At 39.0% G+C, this 23,284-nt stretch overlaps 3 protein-coding genes across 3 annotated transcripts; all 3 read left to right on the forward strand.

Annotated features, from left to right (window-relative positions):
• The first annotated feature begins 4,215 nt into the window (after window positions 1-4,215).
• LOC122653465 (F-box/kelch-repeat protein At5g15710-like) lies at window positions 4,216-7,080 on the forward strand. The gene is made up of 2 exons (XM_043847298.1): window positions 4,216-5,574; window positions 6,920-7,080. The coding sequence occupies exon 1, from the start codon at window positions 4,412-4,414 to the stop codon at window positions 5,519-5,521; it is 1,110 nt and encodes a 369-aa protein (XP_043703233.1). The 5' UTR covers window positions 4,216-4,411; the 3' UTR covers window positions 5,522-5,574; window positions 6,920-7,080.
• A 5,489-nt stretch (window positions 7,081-12,569) lies between these two features.
• Window positions 12,570-13,572, forward strand: LOC122656077 (PI-PLC X-box domain-containing protein DDB_G0293730-like). The gene has a single exon (XM_043850512.1). The coding sequence runs from the start codon at window positions 12,601-12,603 to the stop codon at window positions 13,552-13,554; it is 954 nt and encodes a 317-aa protein (XP_043706447.1). The 5' UTR covers window positions 12,570-12,600; the 3' UTR covers window positions 13,555-13,572.
• A 6,381-nt stretch (window positions 13,573-19,953) lies between these two features.
• LOC122654980 (PI-PLC X-box domain-containing protein DDB_G0293730-like) lies at window positions 19,954-20,927 on the forward strand. Its single transcript, XM_043849234.1, has one exon. It carries the CDS (start codon window positions 19,954-19,956, stop codon window positions 20,914-20,916), a length of 963 nt encoding a protein of 320 aa, XP_043705169.1. The 3' UTR covers window positions 20,917-20,927.
• Window positions 20,928-23,284: the final 2,357 nt, after the last annotated feature.

Here is a 23,284-nt window from a genome sequence, read left to right on the forward strand (position 1 = left end):
TTGTTATGTATGGACTCGTTTACAAGATATATTTAAAAATAAAGAAATTAGATTATTGTCAATCTCAAGTAATTCAAAAATCCTGAGAAACAATACCATGGTTAATCATGGTTTTACATTTTGTTGATGATAATATCTTTCAAAACGGTTCCAAACAGTAAATCATGATATCAAAAGTGAAATGAAAAATTATCTACAACTCAAAAATAACTCCCGAGGTTCAGGTTTTTCTTTGAAAAGCTTGTGTATGGCAGTGAAAGAAACTATGAAAGGGAGAATATTGGTGCTTCTAAACTTTGTTCTTGTTGGGGTGATGTGGTTGAAATCGTAGATCATATACTTATCCAGTGTTTGGAGACTCAACAAACCGCCTTGCATCATTAATCATGTGGTTCATCTGTTGTGCCTGCAACAATCTGGTTTTTTCAAAGAAAGCCTGGTCCCCTGAAGAAGTCGTTTCAGCAACCACTAGAGCGCACATCGAGTTCAACCAAGCCTTAAACCGTCCCCAGCCAGGCCGTGCTAGCTTGAGCTCTAGGCAACAGATTGATGGGTGGTGTCGCCCGCCAACAGGATTTTCCAAGCTCAATTGTGACGCATCTATTAAGCCTGGCACAGGAAGTGGAGGATTGGGTTTCATTATTTGGGACCATCATGGATCTTGCCTTCTGGCTATCTCCAAGCCAGCGCAATTCCAGTCGATTCTTATGGGAGAAGCCCTCGCGGTGCGAACAACCATTCTCCATGCCCTAGGAAATTGCATTGACAACACCATGGTTGACAATTGACGGATATAATTAAATATCACGGTAGATACCGCCATGTGACTTCTCCATGATGGTCAAACCTAGCTACAAAATCGTGCACGGGTTGCTGTGGAGGAAGATTCCTCAACCGCTGGAAAGTTCGTGGCCGCGACTACCCTCAAGTACCGCGAAGCGGGAGTTCGGGAGAGCATCGGACCGCACCATGGATATTTGTTCGGTGATGAGCTTAGCGTGCGTGCGATCGGGTCATGGGTAAAAACCATGCGGGGAAAAGTAAGTTCTAGCCTCAAGTCTTATTAATTATTCTTCCATTGGTCCCGACCTTTAGGAAGCATTGGGGACTTAACCAAACCTTGATCTAGTCCCGCGATCAAGAACCACCAAGCCCGCACCCCAATGGATGTGTGTACCCAATTGTCTACGATATTCGACAACTCACCTCTTACTTTGTGGATTTCTCAATTACCCACATTCCTAAGAAGATTAACAGCGTCGCTGACTCCTTAGCCCGGAGGGCCCTATCTTGTCCTTGTGAGACAGTTTAGCCCACCTCCAATCCTTGGATCCAAGATTTTTGTTATTTGAACCCCTTGACTGTTTCACGGTTTTCTGATCAATAAATTTATTTTCTACCAAAAATAAAATAAAAGTGACTCAACAAACCTAGTTTGCATCTTCCGTTACTATGAGATCAAATTGCAATCCGAGGTGGAATTTTTTTTTTTTAATGGATTATATGATGTGGTAGGCCTCTTGGGCTCATTAAAAGCGAGGCATGAATTGGCTGCTCACTATGGTGCTTTGAGAAATTTGGAATTATAGAAATCCCCATGTAATCTCTAAAGCCCTCCCATCCTTTTAAGAAGTGGATCTGTTGTGTCGTGTTTTGTTTTGTTTTTATTTTTGGTTTTTTTTCTCGTTTGTTCTCTTGTCAGCTGCAGGGCGTTTTATCTTTTTTTCTCCTTCCGCCATTGTGCGTCTCTCAATCCGCCTCAGTGCGTGTTTATCTATCCGCCTTAGTGCGTGTCTCTTTTCCACCATGCTCATCGGAACCACCAACGAAGACGATGTTGAGGCCAACAACGATGACGATGACGACTCCAACGGCGAGTTCAGGTCCGTTGTCTGGTCCGGTAGGGTCTTCGACCTGAGCTTTATGGAGGAGAAGGCGACGGTGATGAAGCTTTATGGAGGAGAAGGGTCTTCGACCTGGATCGACGCTGTGCTCATGCGCATTGGCATCTCAGGCAATGATGGCGCCTTCTATCCTTGGTTCTCAGACCGTACGGCTGTGGACACCCATCTCACTGCCAGCATCGAGGAGGTCTACGACATCGCCTATGGTGGCGTCAGGATCTTCGCTTTCGTCTTCACCGTTGGCTCCAATAAGGTTTTTGACTTGGCCATGTTCAAGAACAGGAAAGTTTTGGTACAGTGTGCGGCCATGCCCTCCATGGGCTTCCCTTCCACCTTCCTTCCCTCCCCCCTTTATCCGCACGGTATCCCTCCACCCTCCCCTATTTTCCACAACCATGCCCCCCTCCCCTCCTCCTCCCCTTTTCCCGGCCCATGTCCCCACCCTCTCTGCCCTTTTCTCTTTTCCTGTTTCCTTTTCTTTGTTAGGTTTTGGTTTTGCAGGTTACGTCGGTTCTGGCGTTGGTGTCATCATGGAAATGGCCGGCTCCGTTAACCCTCTCACTGTTCAAATCTTGTGGCTAGGTCACCATTTATCGAAGCTCCTCTCTGCCCGGCAATGTGTCGGCTCGCGTGGGCATGATGGCACAGATCTTTTCGGCACTTGTGGGGTCTTTTCCATTGGCACGAAAGCGCATGCGCTTATCAGTTGCTATGTCGACAACACTTTTTCTAGGGCAATGGCTTTCACCCATCCCCTTCTCCGGATGACTCAGACTATAGCATGAGAGACCGGGTTGCTTTCTGTTTCGTCGGTCTGGGTTCTGTATACCCAAACCTTCTGTTGGTCATGCTACCTATCTATTTTCAGTATCTTTTTATGTATCCTATTTTTCTGCTGGCGTTGGTCGCGCGTGAATGAATAGCCCTATTATCTACCCAAAAAAAAAAAAAAAGATCTGTACAATGAATCGTGATGTGAATGAAGTGCTTGATTTTAATCTCTGCCTGCAAAGTCCCTCCACCAAGAGGGACACCTTTGAGGATAGTTTCTGTATCTCCTCTAATTCCATTTTTGCAGCTAAGACAAAAGCAATGGGATTAAGGTGCGCTGGCTAATGAACAAAAAAAAGCTTGAATGGCAGCCTCTGACCACTTGTTCCCTACATCCGTCTTAGTTAGACACTTTTGCTACACGAGGATTTATATAAAATTTCCACTTTTGGAAAAAAAAAATTTGGGCTCGAGACTCTCTTCTCCCGACTCTGCTCAGGTCCAGGTACTAGAATTTTCTCGTACGTCTGCAAACCATCCAGATGGAATCCACTCTTTTTTAAATTCCATCTGAATGATTTGCAGGCGTACGAGAACATTCTCGTACATAAGGGTGCAAGTTTGGCCCTAATGGCCCAAGCCCGTCCTAAGCCCAAATAGCACCTGGATTGAGATACCCTGGCCCTGATGGAACATCAGGGTTAGGAATATCCGACCCTAAGTCAGGGTTGAAACCTCGAGCTGAGCCTAGCCCGGTCCAATTTGACTCTATCTTCTTTTTTTGTTCTTCTTCCTCTTCTTTCTTTCTTCTTCTTTTTCCTAGGTTGGTCAGTCCATGCATCTCCTTTCCCCCTTATGGCCAGAGTCAATCAGAATCAGCCTGATCCAACTCCTTTCCCCCTTATGGTCAGAGCCAATCAGGATCAGCCTGACCCAACCTAAGGGCGGGTCAAGTTGGATTTTTCTGACTCTGACTCAGGGCTAGGCCCAGCTAAAGGGTCTCAGGGTTGGACTGAGATTTCAAAAGACCCAGCCCAACCCGACTTTGTTGCAGCCCTAGTTGTACGTGAACCTGAGCTGGCATCATCTTGCTGGCATCATCTTCTCCATATACTCTCCTTTTCTCCTTGTCACGTGGGCCTACTGCATTCAAACCAGACGCCTCCTCCTACCCCCAAACCAAAAAAAAAACAAAAAAAGAAAAAAATGCTGTTCATAGTTTACACAGGTAGCGTCCAGATCCCTGCCTTCTTCTTCAATGATGTCTGGCATTACACAGGGGTATCGTGTAAATTCATACACTTTTCAATTTATCCCTTTCTTTTCCCTTTCAAAGTCCAAACTTCACACTTACGTAGCGTTCTTTTTCCTAAATTTTTTTTTTGGAAAAATCTATCACAATATGAAAGATTCCTGATATTCCATGATTTTCCCCCTTCCCTGGCTAGTGTGGTTTTAGTCCGTCTCTATCGTCCACGCTCAACAATGGACATACCTGCAAATATCTCTACGCAAGAATCCTAAATGGTTGGCATTTGTATAGTTGTATCTATTCCATCACGATTCACGATGACTTGTAGGTTCTATCGTTCTGCTTTGTCTCTTGCCATCTGATCTTCGATTTAAGAGTTAAAAAACGATGATGTGTTACGGGAATGGGACCTAGGAGAGGACTCTTGCGAAAGAAATCTCATCTGGGTTCTGAAAACTTCATTTGAGTCTTTCTAGGTTTGATCATGGAAAGCGAGAAGGCACCAAAGCAATCCGATGGAAAACGGGAGATATCTGGACCTGGTTTGGCATGGGAACTGCTTCCCCTTCATATGTGGGATAATATCCTCGCACGGCTTCCGATTTCGAGCTTGTTCAGGACAAAATCTGTCTGCAAAACATGGAGAAATATAATCCAATCAGAATCTTTTCGTTCATCTTACAGATTGGTAAATCATCAAGAATCTTACTTCGTGCTTTTTGCAGATTTCAACAATCAAAAGGTTGCTGCTGCTTATAATCCAACAGAGAACAAATGGGTTTTGATTTCTCTGTCATTTGTATCATCTTCTTGCCCAAGCACATGTTGTAGGCTTCGTCGAGCTCTTGTCTCGCATGAGGGTCTCGTTCTTGCCGAAGACGAAAAGGGTTCCATTGTTGTGTTAAATCTTTTCACCCAAACTCACAGAGTATTACCTCCCATGTTGCCTATGATTTGGACTCGAGTACTGGCTATAATTAGTGAGGGGAACACTTCTTACAAGATAGTTGCAGTTAGTTCTGCTGTGTGGGATAGGATTGGTTCACAGGTTTATGATTCAAGAACGAATCGTTGGGAGGCAAAGGATGAGGTTGAAGTGAAATATGCGAACTTTGAGAGTGCCGTTTATTTGGACGGGTTATTGTATTGCCTGAATATCCGTGAGAAGCTTTTCGCATTTGATTTGGAGAAAGGTTCATGGCACTTTGTGGATGTGAAGATGCCTCCTTTGATCAGTTCTCGTCTCTTGGTGTATCATGGGGATCTGCTTTTGGTCGGAGGCCATGTGGAGTTTGGAGTGAAGTGGGGGATTGGCATTTGGGAATTAGACAGATTGGCTAAGAAATGGAAGAGAATTTGTTCCATGCCTGATCATTTGTTCTGTAAGTTTGGTCGTGGTGTCATTTATGAGTTCCTCACTGTTGATTGTCATGGCAAGATTTGCTTCAATACGAACACGTCAACTGATGTTCTCATGTATGATCTTTTGGAGAATAATTGGGGGTGGCTTCCACGCTGCCCTTTAGAGAATTCTCAGAATAAGCTCTCATGGTTTGGCCATGGAGTGGAACCTCGGATTGATGAGCTTGTGTGATGTAGCATCGGCTATCAATATTGGCCTGAATACCATGACTGTCTCTGGAGGAGGTATTCTTCAATATTATGTATTTATTAGGAACAAAAAAAGCATTTTATGTTTGTATAATTCAGTTTATGTTCAAGAACTTTTCTGTTGTAAAGCTGTAGCATATCAATTGATGTTACCGGGTTTCTACTATTGTTTCGGTTAATTTATTCTTTTCTGTTCAAATTGCTGAGCAGAGCAGTGAGGACCTATTAGTTTTTACCATTCTGTGCTTCACTTTGTATTCATCACTTTTGTGAACCAATTGTTCTTTTTGATAAAAGGAAATCTGACGGAGAGGGGGTTAGAGGCTTAGAGCAGGAAAACACATTGTATATTATGTGAAAAGATTTAGTCAAGTTCATTTAACAGCCTCTCATATCCCAGAAAACATTTTTGTTGAGATTGCAAAAGAACATCCCTGTATACATCAAAAGATCATACTGATATACAGAAGGTTGGCCAAATGATCTAATGTCCAGTTAGTGTCTCTATTATCAGAAGACTGACCGAGAAGTCTTCGCACAGGGGGGGGGGGGGGAAGCTTGATGGAATCCTATTTGTCATTTGTTTATTTTCTTTCTTCACATGCTCTGTTACCTTTACTGCATTGTGCTTTACTTTGGTTTCATCCCTTTCTCAAACTCATATTCTTTGGGGTGAATCTTAATCCAACTAATTGTTTCCACTTTATTGAGTTCTTTTCTCATAATTTGGTATTTGGTATTATGTTAGACTTAAAAGATCCATTAATTAATGTTGGGTTAAAAGATCCATTGTTTTTCCCTTTTTTGTTTCATGAAATTTTTTGACATTAAACTTTTGAAGTATGTGTTTCTGATATAACAAGTCACCATTCTTTCTTCCTTTGGACTTATTTTGCTGTAATTTCAATCATCAACTTTCTCATAGGTTTGTTTTTCTCATATGCTCTTCTGGATTCTGTTTGCTGAAGTAGTGTAGAGTGCTTCTCCTGTTACTTGGTTCGTTGTTAAGGAAAACAAAAGAGCTGACATACACATAGACACGTATATCCCTGATTGCAAGTATCCAGATATAGGCATTCATAAAAGAAAAATATAGAATGTGGCTCAAAGTAGAAAAAAATAGGAGGATTTCATTTGGAGATCTAATATTGTGCGATTTTTTTTTTTCTGGATTCTTTGGGGGCTTTTGAAGAGAATATCCACTAATGTTCTAGCATATTTTACATAGCTGTAAAAATTCAGTTGAGGAAATTTTCTTTGGATGAATGTCAGACAAGGATATTTTGAAGCCTAGATCCTAGAGTTTTATAACCATCAAAAAACTAGGAGTTCCCTTGTTTCTGTCAGACTCTTGCTTGGTTTGATTGATAATGCTTTGTAGTTGATGGAATGGATCAGTATATTGAAGTTAGATACCCGGCCAAATTTGTGCAAGAAGATGGGAGAAGACAAAACCTCCTCTTGAATGCTTGTAATTTTGAAGTTAGATGGGTATGACAGCTCAGTCCTTCAATATTACTCTGATTATGGTGTTTAATCCAACACCTGCTGCAAGCAAGGTTAGAATTTAAGATTTTACCTTTTCTGGGGTGTATTGATTCCTAGTAATGTGGCCTCATATTGTATAGGAAGCCTTCTCTGCCTGTTTGTCACGAGCATAGGTGAGAAATGACATGTCCCTGGACATCTTATGCCCCTGCTCCTCTGAATTGTCACCCAATTTTCCATCCAAAATGTCTTTGTTTATATAGGTTTCTTTTTTTTTTTTTTTTTAACTACATTATGTTATCATGTTTAAAGTTGTATTGTTCTAGTATTAGGTTTTTATCATGCATGTTAGCATTGAGATAAGATTCCTTCATATAATGTTTTGTATTTTCTTTTTGTTTTTTTTTTTTGAAAAAAAAATTGGTAGAATATGTTTGTATTTGTTTAGAATACACACTTTAGAACACCTGCTTTAATAAACTTGTTTGGATGGCTTACACCTTCCCCTTCCATAACTTGACCCAAACCACCTTGTGGTCAGACTGTTGTCTATGGATTTAAGTGTTTCTTTGTTGGGTCTTAAACCCCATAATTAGGTGCCGATAATAATAACTCATTAAGGATGGTTAAGACATTTACCTGGTGAAAGAACATGTTATCATAGAGACACAGCACCATCCCTTCCTTTCCTCATTTATGAACATTGTTTGATTTGTTTACTGAAATATTTCGGTTTAACAAAAACCTGAAATGAATGACTATCAAAATTTATATGCGTTTTTATGGAAATTTGTATTTCCACAAATTATGACCGCCGCTTTTTGTGAATGCTTCTTAAAACCGTATCTTCATCCCAGAAGCTGGGGTTCTTAGTTTATGGAAATACGGGGGTTCTTCAATAGGTAAGAATTAAGATTGCTTTCCAACAAAGGTTCCAGTTCAGGAGAGTCAGAAGTTTCAGCAACTACATCGGTATCATATGAGCAGGCTCGGAAAACCCTTGTATGGTTTCTTCTATTTCTCAATATAAAAAACGGAAGCAGTTTTCTGTCTGGGAATGTGGCCTACGCCAGTACTCCCATGTGCCTATCTCTCTCCTCCTCAAAATAAGGGGGCAGAAGTGTCTTTTCACATGGAGAGGAAAGAGATAGACTCATGGGAGTTTGCTGGCGTAGACCACACTCCCAGACAGAGCTCCTTTTCCCTAAAAAGAAATAGGGAAATATGACTAACAGTGGTTCGAATGTAGATATGAAGAGCTAGAAGAAAATTTCCTACTGCTATCATCTATAATTTTGCATGTACTTGGTGGTTATTTCTTTGTTTCGTCCAGTCATTAATAACTTAATTCTTTTTAGATTATAGTTTTTAGAAAGAACGCTCGGTAAAGAGTCCTTGCCTGCCATCCACACCAGAATATGCCAAATAAAAAAAACAAAAAACTGATGCAAGCTACTCTGCCTGGAGTCTATTTATGAAGTTTTGAATTTGGTACCAACTGTTCAAATCCATCAAGCTTCTTCGAATGCCCTACTATAGTTTTGCTTTTGGATTTCTTATGGAAAACACTGAATATATTCTTTGTTACCCTTTTTGAGCCTTGTAATTTATTTATGAATTTTCCAGTAGCTTGGTCTTCCGGCTCAAAATCCTTGTGTCTGGACGAAATCTAACTGAGTATGTCTCCTAATGTATCCTTTTGGTCCATGTTGGGAAGAAACCGGAGCCCAGGAGATGTTGTGCTTTAAATCCTGTCTCCCAGATTTCTCTGTTTATGGGAAAGAAGTGCTCAAGGAAACAACAGACTGGAAAACCCTTTCATCTTCCTTGATCCTTCTATATTTTCTTCTGTTTTTGTCACCAGACATCATCCCAAATGGTGTTACTCCTCTTCGTGATTAGTCTTTTTGTTTCTTTTCTTTTGGATATTCTTCCCACGACATCTTCCCAAATGCTGTTACTCCTCTTGCTGATTTGTCTCTGTGTAACTCTTCTAGAAATTCTTCCCCTTGTTCAAATCTATGAAAACCAAGCATGATGAACCAGAATATTGTGACACTTGAAGTGGATAAGAAAAAGTATTACAAAACAAGGGGAATTTTGTAATATTATTTTCTTATTTAATAGATCCAGGAAATTGTCCCTAAATTATTTTGGGGAGAGGGTTGGGCATGCTGCCAGCTTTTGGTAAGCTAGCGGCATACACCAATCATAGGGCTGAACATAGATAGGAGGTTGGGGTATTTTTCAAAAGGAGAGGAGAGAGAAAGACACATGCTAGATACCCTGGTGGCATGCCCAACCTTTTCCCAATTATTTGTTTCTTCCGCCAATGGAGAATTTGTGGTTCTAAAGAGGTGTGCTGTTTAAATTGCCTGGAAATTTAGGGGTGTCAAACAGTTGGCTTTGTCCGGTTTCATCTGACCTACAAAGGTCATGAAGCCACGGAGTGGAAATCGGTCAATCTATCAGACAAATGATAGGGCCCTCCTTGCCAGGGCATCAACAATACAATTGAAACTAGACTAAGGTGTTTGATCTATAGAGACCAAACCGAAGCCAATAGCTATTGGTCTGGTTGGTGTTTGGTACATTATTGGTTTCTTATTGGTCTATTATTAATCTGGTTCAGCTTTTCATATAGAAAAAAAAAAAATGTAAGAAAATATTATCAAGGCTTTTAAGTTTTAATCGTTTTTCCAATTTTGGTCCAAATGGTCAGTTTCCGTTGGCAAGGGCAAGTTTTGAGCCTCCTGTTTCTGCAGAAGCATCGTGAAGGAAGGAGCATCTAGAAATTAATATGGAGCCCCACCAAGGGGAAAATAATAGAAATTTGTTGATAAAAGAAAGAGCACATTACTCAGACCTCCCCTGACCTCTCTAACAATTCAGTGAACCTCCCCTGTTCTTCTAACAATTATTCAAACCTCCCCTACTTTTCAAACTTGGTTTCACTTAACCCAAGTTCATTAACGGTGTTAGTAAATTACTTTCTGTGACCAAAATGCCCTTACACCTTTCCCTTCTTCTTCTTCCTCTTGCCGAGACATCCAAATCCAAATTAAAATTTTCCTTTTGACTATCATAATCATTGCCTTTGTCGGCAATGTTCCCTTCTGGATATATGCACAGATTCCTGCAATATATCCATTCCAAAATTGCTACACATTTCAGTATTATTAGATAATGAGATTTCAAAATACCATTTATAGAAGAAGAGAAGATCTTCTTCTTTTCTTATATCAAAAACCTAAAATAATGTAGAGTCACGAAGGAGAAACTTCAAGGATCTTTATTGAAAGGTTAACAAGTAGGATACAAATTCTCTATAGCTATGTAACTACTACAATTGGGATGCAAAATATAGAAAGATTGGTTCCCTTTTATAGGAATTTTCATCTCCGTATTTTCACGAAGGAGTTAAGTCAGTCTTGACAATCTTGCCATGGTTAAGGGAAAGTCTTGGACGATGGCCATTCTTGGTGGTCTTTGGACGATAGTGGACGGTGGTGAACAATAGCCGTCAATGTTTACTTTCAAATAATGCTATATTATGATACCGCCAACAAACACCAACTACGATCCCCTAATTTATCATCCCCACGTTAATCAGATTTCAAATGTGATATTTTCTAATATTGTAATGTGTAGACTCCTATTATAAGTTGTACTCTTCAATTGCTAGTTTTTTTCAAAATTCTAATGTAATATGATAGTTTTCCCACTCCCAAAAAAAAGTGTACAAGGAATATAACAGAGTTTGCTATTATTTAAATTTTTTTTTTTTTAAAAAAAAAAAAAAACGTTACTATTCTTTCAATTAGAAAATGACCAAATGATATGACAAAATTTAATATGATTTATCATGTTACAAAAGAATACAGCCAAGGCTCTGAGAACCAACACGAAAGTTACATTGGAATCCAACAAATGTTACTATTGTTTACATACTACAGTCACCAGTTAATATAGTCAATTCTACTACTATTTATATAAAGAGCCACCAAAGAATAGAGCCAAGAAAGCCTTTGTTTTTTATACAGTAATCAACTAATTGGGATTAATTATATGACAAATCCAAGTATAAATAATGTTTCCTTCTTTGATAGCCAGCCAACCCAAGCTAGATTAAATGAACTTATCGTTTTAACTAAAAAATGTTAAGGACCTCGGCTTCTTGTCCACTGGATTAAATAAAAATTGTATAATACTTGTTGGCTAAGAATTTTATATAGTACCTCGGGTGGCATCCAAATTAATGCATTAGGCGTGACTTTCACTCCATCATTGATGAGACCAACTAAACATGATCATCATTTTAAAATGACTGGGATTTCTGAAGTATGTACACATTTTCTTGTTTTCATGATTGAAAAATATAGGAACTTAAAAAAATAAGGGAAAAAAACTTAATATGATTGAGATATGTCACCGAATTTGATATATCACTTATCCAGAGAATTCTCATCCATCCAATAGCGAAAATTCTAAACTGGTTTGTCTGTATCTGACATAAAATAATCAGCATGTGGAAATTGATTCTCATGCGACACATGCATGAATCATTATATACAATGGAAAGAAGGTTCCTACACACCCATTGTGATAACCCTTTCTCTTAATGTTATATCTTTTCCAAATGAAAGTTTTTCCTATCCGATCTACCAGATTATGCCACATGAGAGGTTATGTGGCTATTCCAATCATTGGATGTCTATAGGGTTAAATTTAAATTGATCACATGTCAAATTTCAAAGTCAAAATCAATTATAGGTCCCTCCACCATGCATTGCCATTTCCCATGATCACTTCTACTTAGCCAACTAATTCGTCCATTCGAGTTGAGAGTTGACCATATGAGGAGGGGGGCCTTGGTCTATTTGTCTTGAAAATTTGGGCTCCTTCTGACCAGATATTTGGGCCTATAGGAAGGCCTTTCCAAGCAACTAAGCGAGACACATCCAAGAAACCATTTATATCTTTTTTGGATCGATTGAGTTTCCTTTCACCTGCGGTGAATGGGATCCCATTCATCGAGGGGCGAGAGATGACAAGAATGAGTATCGAGAAGATATTTTAAAATATACTAAAATCCCAGGATGAACCGTCCTCTATGAGTAAGGAAAAACTTTGTCCTTTCTTTTATATAAATCTCATGGAACAACATGATTTGCACGATCTGCACATAGGTCAAGCTGCCCAAAGTTTATTTAAAAATATATGTACGACTGCTATAAGCGCGTCATATGCAAATTAACTAATAGTATTCAACCAATAATACCTACCACGTAATAACATAATAATATTCCGTTCGGCTCACCAACATGTTGACCAAAGGGGAGTGGATGATTTTGACAAGTGTGTTTGAACTTCGAACCGACCCATTTTGACCGATCCGATCAATTCGGGCTAACCTTTGACACCCCTAGAAAAAACCCTCAAAACCCATTCCCGTTCACATTCCACATAAGAAAGACCATTATAAAAAGGCCAAACCAAACAGGAATTGAGGAAGCATTACTTACAACAAGAAGAACTAAACCTTCTTCTTCCTCTTTTTTTATCTATTTGAGAATGGCTTCAGAAATAAGATCGTTGGAGGAGCACGAAAAAGAGGTAAAATCCGAGAAGAAGATTCTTGAAGATCTCCAACAGAAATCTGGCAACCAATTTCCTGGTTCAGATTACCATCCTTCAGATAGGAAGAATTGGATGAAGGGTCTTAACCCACAGAGAATTCCCATAAACAAGATCATTTGGCCAGGCACCCATGACTCAGCAACCAACGAGATTGGAATTCCGGACATCACTCGCCCTTTTGCTCAATGCCAATCCTTATCCATCTACGATCAGCTTGTATTGGGAACCCGAGTCATTGATATCCGAGTTCAAGAGGATCGCCGGGTCTGCCATGGAATCCTTCTAAGTTATAGCATCGATATTGTTATCAACGACATCAAGAAGTTCCTCTCTGAAACTACATCAGAGATTATAATTCTCGAGATACGCACCGAGTTCGGCCATCAAGATCCACCCGAATTTGATAAGTATTTAGTAGATCAATTCGGTGAGTTCTTGATCCACCAGGATGACCAGGTGTTTGAGAAGACGGCGGCGGAGCTGCTGCCGAAGCGGGTTATTTGTGTGTGGAAACCAAGCAAGTCACCTCCACCCAAGTCCGGTGATCCACTGTGGAGCTCGGCTTACTTGAAGGATAATTGGATTGATTCTGACTTGCCATGGACTAAGTTCCAAAGCAATATGAAGTATTTGGGTGAGCAACCACCGGCATCAACAAGAAAATTCTTTTACAGAGTGGAGAACACAGTGACACCACAGGCCAATAACCCTGATGTATTTGTGAAGTCAGTGACTTTTAGGATTCATCCTTATGCAAGGCTTTTCATTTCTCAGTGCTCCAAAGATTGTAGAGATCGGCTGCAAATCTTCTCAACAGATTTTATTGATGAAGATTTTGTTGATGCATGTGTTGGGTTTACTTTCGCAAAATTAGAAGGGAAAGCCTGAGTATTTTAGGATTTGTAGTTTCTGTGAAGGACTTGGGTAGATCCGTAAAAATTAATCATTAAGAAGAGGATGCCAAGTATCTATAAGTCTCTACAGTAGACTACTCACAAGTCAGATCTTATAATCGTTGTTTGTTTTCTTTGTTTATTTTGCTTCATAGTGAATTGTGATTTAATTGTAACATTGAAATGAGGGGGACAAACATAAATCAGTTCCGTTTTGGAAAAAAAAAAAATATGCACCATGTAATCTCTCTTTGTTCTTTTGAAGCCATCATTTTAAGAAATTTCTTCTTTTTTTTTCCCACATAAAGGATAGAACTTATTAGAGTTAATAAGTTTTAAGGACAAAGATGCTTGTTTATCACTCATTCCGCTTGGAAAAACCATATACCAAATCTCTTTCTTTGATCTTTTGAAACCCATCATTTCACCCCCCTTAATACGGATCCAGTTCTTCTCCAGTGCACATTGTGTGGCTGGGGAGCTTCAATCCACACACTAGTATACATCCCAAAGTGTCGGTGTGTAAATCAAGGGTTCTCTATCTGCACGTGGCACGGTATAAACTAATAAAAATCCTTTACCATACTATAGCTGTGGTACAGTAGAGGCCATGTGTGCCACACTAGCAAACATGACCTCTGTTGTACAGCAAGATGTGCACCCCACCCCCTACAATATGGCAAAGGATCCGGACTCCACACAAACATGCACACACCAACAACATAAGATCAGTCCCAGTTAGATCATCTCCACTCCCAACCTAACGTTTCTTCTTAAATACTCTTTCACAATTCTTCCCACAGCTGCCAGGTGTGATCATATATCATCTCTCTCAGTTCTTCCCAGTCTCCAGGTGTAATTCTCTCTCTCTCTCTCTCTCTCTCTCCAACTATTTTAATATACTGAACAATTCACTCAATAATTTCCATCTGCTCAATAAATACGGATGTTCTTTTCCATCCAAATAATCCATTAACTTTCGTTTGTACCTTCTCGTCTACATTTATAATTATTATTATGTTCTTGGATCAAGGTTTGTATTTAATTAAATGAAACTAGTAGTGGGTCATTAATTTATATTTTCGTAGTTCATAAATATTAATGAATTAAAAATCGAGTTGTTTATTTGCTTATGCTTACCAACTCTTGCATTATTAAATGTTTGCGCGGGACTAAATTATCCAGCCTATATCCAGTAAAGAATTAATAATAAATGGGAGATGGTTCTCTGTCTGGCAGTGGAGTCAATCATAGCACGTGCAAGTATCAATAAGGATGAGATTTTTGCATTTCACGAAGGATGCAAATGTCATTTAGTCCTAAGATGTGTCTGGACATGGAAGCCACGATGCCAGGCAGTGTTCTTGTGACAAATCTGAGCCTAACAAGCTAGGACCTGTAGAGGAGAAGAAGTAAAAAGAAAAAGAAAGATTGAGAGAGGATGGCTTGTGCGATAGACAAGAATCAAATTAAAAATTGGAATACAATAATGGTACTCGTTTAATTGATAACTACAGGTTGGGGGATAATTGGAATACCGAGTTCCTAAGTCAGGTGTTGCCACGTACCTAACTTCTCTTTTCAAATATCCTTAATCAAGTTTTCTCATTCTGATGATTTGTGGTGGTACACGAAATCCAAAAAAAGCCTTTTCACTACTAAGTTACCTCCACTGAGCTAGTTTCTAATGTAAGGAATAGTAATCTTTTTAACACTGCCTGGTGGAAATTCTTTTGGAAACTCAAGCTTCATTCAAAATTTAAATCATTCTTCTGTCGTGTTCTGAATACAGGACTCTCAGTCAAGGCTTCTCTCTCTAAATGGCTTCCGATCAACTCTTCCTGTGCTCTCTGTGGAAATTGTGCCGAATCCTACTGGCACTTATTCATATCTTGTGATTGGGTTAAGCATCTTTGGGTGGCAGAACCTCTGGGCCTGAGAACAGAATTTCTGGTCTTTCCAAATCTGCAAGAATTCTGCATCAACATTTTTTTCAATAATGCTTTAGATAAACAATCTTTAATTTGGTTTTTTATTGTTTTAATTATTACCTGTTATTTCATTTGGAATGCTCGAAACAATGTGGTGTTTAGCGGAGGAAAACCAAACACAACCCGGGTGATGAACTTGATTATGAGCTATTTGTCCGATTTAAATCTATCCCCTCCCAATATTTCATCCTCGGATGTAAACTATTGTTATGACATATATTGACCTTCCCCTCATGCCTATGGTTTACCAAAATTAGATTTTCATGTCTTCTACCGAGATTGTCTCCTAATGTATCCTTGTGGTCCATATTGGGAAGAAACCGGAGCCCACAAATAGGGGAGATGTTGGGCCTTAAGTCTCGTCTCCCAGATTTCTCTGTTTATGGGAAAGAAGTGCTCAAGGAAACAACATAACGGAAAACCCTTTCATCTTCCTTGATCCTTCTATATTATATTCTGTTTTTGTCACCACACATCATCCCAAATGGTATTACTCCTCTGGGTGAATAGTCTTTTTTTTTTGAAATTCTTCCCACGACATCTTCCCAAATGTTATTACTCCTTTTGCTGACTAGTCTGTGTGTAACTCTTCTGAAAATTCTTCCCCTTGTTCAAAACAATGAAAACCAGGCATGATGAACCAGAATATTGTTACAACTCTTGAAGTGGATAAGAAAAAGTATTACAAAATAAGGAGAAGAATTTCCATAAGAAAAAGTACCCAAAACAAGTAGGTTTGACTTTGTTTTACATTTACTTTTCTTGTAAACCCTACTTTTTTTGTAACATTTTTTTTTTATCTAGTAGATCCAGGAAATATTCCCTAAAATATTTGGGGAGAGGATTGGGCATGCTGCCAGCTTTTGGTAAGCTAACGACATACACCAATCATAGGGTTGGACATAGATAGGAGGGCAAGGGGTATTTTTCAAAAGGAGAGGAGAGAGAAAGACACATGCTGAGCACCCTCGTGGCGTGCCCAACCTTTTCCCAATTATTTGTTACTTCATCCAATGGAGAATTTGTGATTCTAAAGAGGTATGTTATGTGTTGTTTAAATTGCTTGGAAATTTAGGGGTGTCAAACAGTTGGCTTTGTCTGGTTTCATCTAACCTACAAAGGTCATGAAGTTATGGAGTGGAAATTGGTCAATCTGTCAGACAACTGATAGGGCCCTCCTTGCCAAGGCATCAGCAATACAATTGAACCTAGACTAATAAGGTGTTTGATCTACTGAGACCAAACCGAAGCCAATAGCTATTGGTCTGGTTGGTTTTTTGGTACATTATTGGTTTCTTATTGGTCTATTATTAATCTGGTTCAGTTTTTCATATAGAAAAACAAATTGTAAGAAAAATATTATCAAGACTTTTAAGTTTTAATCGTTTTTCCGATTTTGGTCCAAATGGTCGGTTTCCGTCCACAAGTGCAAGTTTTGTGCCGTCTGTTTTTGCAGAAGCACCATGAAGGAAGGAGCATCTAGAAATTAATATGAAGCCCCACCAAGGCGAAAATAATAGAAATTTGTTGATAAAAGAAAGAGCAAAGTACTTAGACCTCCCCTGACCTTTCTGACTATTCAGGGAACCTCCCCTATCCTTTTGTCAACTACTCAAACCTCGCCTCCTTTTCAAACTTGGTTTCACTTAACCCAAGTCCGTTAACGATGTTAGTAAATTACTTGTTGTGACCAAAATACCCTTACACATTTCCCTTTCTTCTTCTTCTTCTTCCTCTTGCCATTGCCACTGTCGTTGCCAGTACTAGCGCCACAGCCACCACCCCACCATGTTCTCCCTGCCTCAACTCACCCCCTCTATCTACAAACTCCAACCCACCAATGACATCAATCTGATCCAAAACCCAAATTAAACCCATCCACTAGAAAAGAGGGGGAATCTAAATTGAAAATTTCCTTACGCCTGCTGGAAGAGACATCCAAATCCAAATTAAAATTTTCCTTATGACTATCATTAACTTTGCCCTTGTCGGCCTTGTTCCCTTCTGGATATATGCACAGATTCCTTCAATATATCCGTTCCAAAATTGCTACACATTTCAGTATTATTAATACCATTTATAGAAAAAGAGAAGATCTTCTTCTTCTTTTCTTATATCATAAACCCAAAATAATGTAGAGTCATGGAGGAGAAACCTCAAGGATCTTTATTGAAAGGTTAACAAGTAGAATACAAACTTTCTAGAGCTATGTAACTACTACAACTGGGATGCAAAATTCAGAAAGGTTGGTTCCCTTTTATAAGAATTTTCATCTTCGTTTTTTCACGAAGGAGTTAAGACAGTCTTAACAATCTTGCCATGGTTAAGGGAAAGTCTTGGACGGTGACCGTTCTTTGGTGGTCTTTGGACGGTGGTGGACGGTAACCGTCAATGTTTACTTTCAAATAATGCTATATTATGATATCACCAACAAACACCAACTACGATCTCCTAATTTATCATCCCCACATTAATCAGATTCCAAATGTGATATTTTCTGATATTGTAATGTGTAGACTCCTATTATAAGTTGTACTCTTCAATTGTTAGTTTTTTTCAAAATTTTAATGTAACACTAATATGATAGTTTTCACACCCCCAAAAAAATTGTATAAGGAATATAACAGAGTTTGGTACTATTGGAATTTTTATTTAAAAAAAAAAAAACGTTGCCATTCTTTCATTTAGAAAATGACCAAATTATATGGCAAAATTTAATATGATTTATCATGTTACAAAAGAATATAGCAAAGGCTATGAGAACCAACACGAAAGTTACATTGGAATCCAACAAATGTTACTATTGTTTATATACTAAAGTCAGCAGTTAATATAGTCAATTCTACTACTACTTATATAAAGAGCCACCAAAGAATAGAGCCTAGAAAGCTTTTGTTTTTTAATACAGTAACCAAGCAGATTGGGATTAATTAAATGACAAATCCAAGTATAAATAATGTTTCCTTCTTTGATAGCCAGCCAACCCAAGCTATATTAAATGAACTTATCGTTTTAACTAAAAAATGTTAAGGACCTCGGCTACGCGTGTTCACTGGATTAAATAAAAATTGTATAATATATACTTGTTGGCTAAGAATTTTATATGGTAGCTCGGGTGGCATCCAAATTAATGCATTAGGCGTGTCTTTCACTAAACGTGATCATCATGTTAAAATGACTGGGATTTCTCAAGTATATACACATTTTCTAGTCTTCATGTTTGAAAAATAAAGAAAATTTAAAAAATAAGGAAAAAAACTTAATATGGTTGAGATATACCATCGAATATGACATATCACTTATCTAGAGAATTTTCATCCATCAAATATTGAAACTTCTAGAATTGTTTGTCTGTATCTAGCATAAAATAATCAGCGTGTCGAAATTGATTCTCATGCGACACATGCATGAATCATTATATATACAATACAATGGAAAGAAGGTTTCTGCACACCCATTGTGATAATCCTTTCTCTTAATGTTATATCTTTTTCCAAGTAAAAGCTTTTCCTATGCAGTCAACCTAAATATGCCATGTGATAGTTTATGTGGCTATTTCAATCATTGGATGTCTGTAGAGTTAAATCTAAATTAATCACGTGCCAAATTTCAAAGTAAAAATCAATCATAGGCCCTTCCACCATGTATTGCCATTTCCACCAATTCATCCATTCGGGCTGAGAGTTGACAATATGAGGAGAGGGCCTTTGGTCTACTTTTCCTAAAACCTTAGGCTCCATCTGATCAGATATTTGGGCCTATAAGAAGGACTTCCAAAACGACTAAACGAGACACATCCAAGAAACCATTTATATCTTTTTGAATTGATCGAGTTTTCTTTCACCCACAGTGAATGGGATTAAGGGGCAAAAAAGGGCGAAAATGGGTATCGAAAGGGTATTTTAGAATATACTAAAACCCCAGAATGGTAGATGAACTGTCCTCTATGGGTAGAGAAAAACTGTCATTTCTTTTATATAAATCTCATGGAGCAACATGATTTGCACGATCTGCACATAGGTCAAGCTTCCCAAAGTTTATTTAAAAATACATGAATGAGTGCTACGTACAAGCGCGTCATATGCAAATTAACTAATAGTATTCAACGAATAATACCTACTACGTAATAACACATAATAATATTCCGTTCGGCTCACCAACATGTTGATCATAGGGGAGTGGATGATTTCGACAAGTGTGTTTGAACCGATCCATTTTAACCGATCCGACCAATTCAGGCTAAACCTTGACACCCTTAGTAAAACCCTCAAAACCCAATCCCTTTCAAGTTCCACATAAGAAAGACCATTATAAAAAGGCCAAACCAAACAGGAATTGAGGAAGCATTAATGACAAGAAGAAGAACTAAACCTTCTTCGTCCTCTTCTTTTATCTATTTGAGAATGGATCAAATAGCTTCAGAAATAAGATCGTTGGTGGAGCACGTAAAAGAGGTAAAATCCGAGGAGAAGATTCTTGAAGATCTCCAACAGAAATCTGGCAACCAATTTCCTGATTCAGATTACCATCTTCAAGATAGGAAGAATTGGATGAATGGTCTTAACCCACAGAGAATTCCCATAAACAAGATCATTTGGCCTGGCACCCATGACTCAGCAACCAACGAGATTGGCATTCCAGGCATCACTCGCCCTTTTGCTCAATGCCAATCCTTATCCATCTACGATCAGCTTGTATTGGGAACCCGAGTCATTGATATCCGAGTTCAAGAGGATCGCCGGGTCTGCCATGGAATCCTTCTAAGTTATAGCATCGATATTGTTATCAACGACATCAAGAAGTTCCTCTCTGAGACTACATCAGAGATTATAATTCTCGAGATACGCACCGAGTTCGGCCATCAAGATCCACCCGAATTTGATAAGTATTTAATAGATCAACTCAGTGAGTTCTTGATCCATCAGGATGACCAGGTGTTTGAGAAGACGGTGGCGGAGCTGCTGCCCAAGCGGATTATTTGTGTGTGGAAACCAAGCAAGTCACCTCCACCGAATTCCGGTGATCCACTGTGGAGCTCGGCTTACTTGAAGGATAATTGGATTGATTCTGATTTGCCATGGACTAAGTTCCAAAGCAATATGAAGTATTTGGGTGAGCAACCACCGGCATCAACAAGAAAATTCTTTTATAGGGTGGAGAACACAGTGACACCACAGGCTAATAACCCTGATGTATTTGTGAAGTCAGTGACTTTTAGGATTCATCCTTATGCAAGGCTTTTCATTTCTCAGTGCTCCAAAGATTGTAGAGATCGGCTACAAATTTTCTCTACAGATTTTATTGATGAAGATTTTGTTGATGCATGTGTTGGGTTTACTTTCGCAAAATTAGAAGGGAATGCCTGAATGTTTTATGATTTGTAATTTCTGTGAAGGACTTGGGTAGATTCGAAAAAATTAACCGTTAAAAAAAGGATGTCAAGTACTTATAAGTCTCCACATATCCGACTAGATCTTGTAATCGTTGTTTGTTTTCTTTATCTGTTTATTTTGCTTCATAGTGAATTGTGATTTATTTGTGTCATTGAAATGAGGAGGTAAAACATGCTTGTTTTAAATCAGTTCCGTTTGAAAAAAAAAAACATATAGCATGTAATCTCTCTTTGTTCTTTTGAAGCCATCATTTTAAGAAATTTTCTATTTTTTTGTCCCACATAAAGGGTAGACCATATTAGAGTTAATAAGTTTTAAGGACAAAGATGCTTGTTTTCAGTCATTCCGATTGGAAAAAGCATGTACCAAATTTCTCTTCTTTGATCTTTTGACATCTATCATTTCACCCCCCCCCCCCTCCTCTAATATGGATACGGCTCTTCTCCAGTGTACATCGTGCGGTTGGGGAGCTCCGATCCACACGTCAGCACACATCCTGATGTGCTGGTGTGTGGATCAAGGGCTCCATATCTGCACGCACACTGTGTCGCGCAAAAAGAAGCCCAATTCTCCCAACACACACACAAACTAATAAAAATCCTTTAGCAGTCTTGTGCGCATATTAGGGTTCGATGTGCATACATGGCCGTTGCTGCGCCACACGATGCGCACAGCAACGCTCCAGTTACAACAGTGGATAAAGGTTCGTATGACAGCTGTGATACGGTAGAGGTCATGTGTAGCACACTCGCAGACATGACCTCTATTATACCGCAGAATGTGCACCGCACCCCTGCAATATGGCAAAGGATCCGGACTCCACACAAACACGTACTCAGCAACAACATAAGAACAGTACCAGTTAGATCATCCCCACTCCCAAGCTAACGTTTCTTCTTGATTACTCTTGCACAAGTCTTCCTACTGCCAGGTATGATCGTATATCGTCTCTCTCAATTCTTCCCAGGTGTAATTTTCTCTCTCTCTCCAACTATTTTAATATACTGAACAATTCACTCAATAATTTTCATCTGCTCAAGAAATACGGATATTCTTTTGCATCCAAATAATCCGGCCATAGCTTTTCGTTTGTACCTTCTCGTCTACATTTATTATTATTATTATGTTCTTGGATCAAGAAGGAACTAGAATTGTTTGTATTTAATTAAATAAAACTAGCAGTGTCATTAATTTATATTTTCGTAGTTCATAAATATTAATTAATTAAAAACCGAGTTGTTTATTTGCTTATGCTTACCCACTCTTGCATTATTAAATGTTTGCGTCGGATTAAATTATCCTTAGTCCAGTCTATACCCATCAAAGAATTAATAATAAATGGGAGAAGGTTCTCTCCCTAACAGTCTTGGGGTCACATAACACGCGCAGAGTATCAATAGGTATAGGATTTTTGCATTTTACGAAAGATGTAGGGGTCATTTAGTCCTGAGATATGTCTGGACATGAAAGTCACGATGCCAGGGATTCAGATCCTCTACTGCCGAGCTGCCCAGACACGGTGTTGTGCACAATGACAGCCTTACCCTCACTCGGGCAAGGTGCTTGGATAGGGTATGGTAGACATTGTGCGTAGCACCATGTCTAGGCAGCATGGTTTTGCCAAGCAGCTCAGCAATAGAGGATCCAAATTGCGATGGCAGGAAGTGAGAAGAAGTAGAAAGAGAAAGAAAGATTAACAGAGGAAGGCTTGTGCAATAGACAAGAATCAAATCTACCGCCGGCTTGCAACTTTATTTATATTAACTAAAAGATTACAAAGTAGAAATAAAACAGACAACTGGCCCGTCGGCCCCAACCCACATTGGCCCGTCCTGAGCCCTGTTGAGATTCCCTAACCCTAAGGGTAGGTTAGGGTTGGACATTTGGCCTTGAGCCAGGGTCAGGTCGGGTTAAGGTTGAGGCCTAGGGCTGAGCCCAGCCCGGCCCAGCTTAACTCGATCCCATTTTAAGTTATATTATATCAATATATATATATTAAATGTTAAATTTCACACATATTTTGTTATAAAATGTATTAATATGAAGATAATAAGTGGAATAATATATTAAATTATAGTGTTACTCTATGTAAAATTTATAATTTTCTCCCCGACCTAAGCCCCCTTTCCCATTCTCATAATCATGGCTAATCAGGGTCAACCCAACCAAATCCTGACTCAAAGTCAAGGTCAAAGTTGGATTTTTTAGCCCTAGACTCAAGGCCGAGCCGACCTAAGGGGACTCAGGGTTAGGTTGGGGTTTTTAAAAGCCCAACCCTGTTGTAGCCTTAACACTCACATTACCTGACACAAACACACGCAAGTTCCTTTTCCCATAATAA

The sequence above is a fragment of the Telopea speciosissima genome, chromosome 3, assembly GCF_018873765.1.
Source record: "Telopea speciosissima isolate NSW1024214 ecotype Mountain lineage chromosome 3, Tspe_v1, whole genome shotgun sequence".
NCBI lineage: Eukaryota > Viridiplantae > Streptophyta > Magnoliopsida > Proteales > Proteaceae > Telopea > Telopea speciosissima.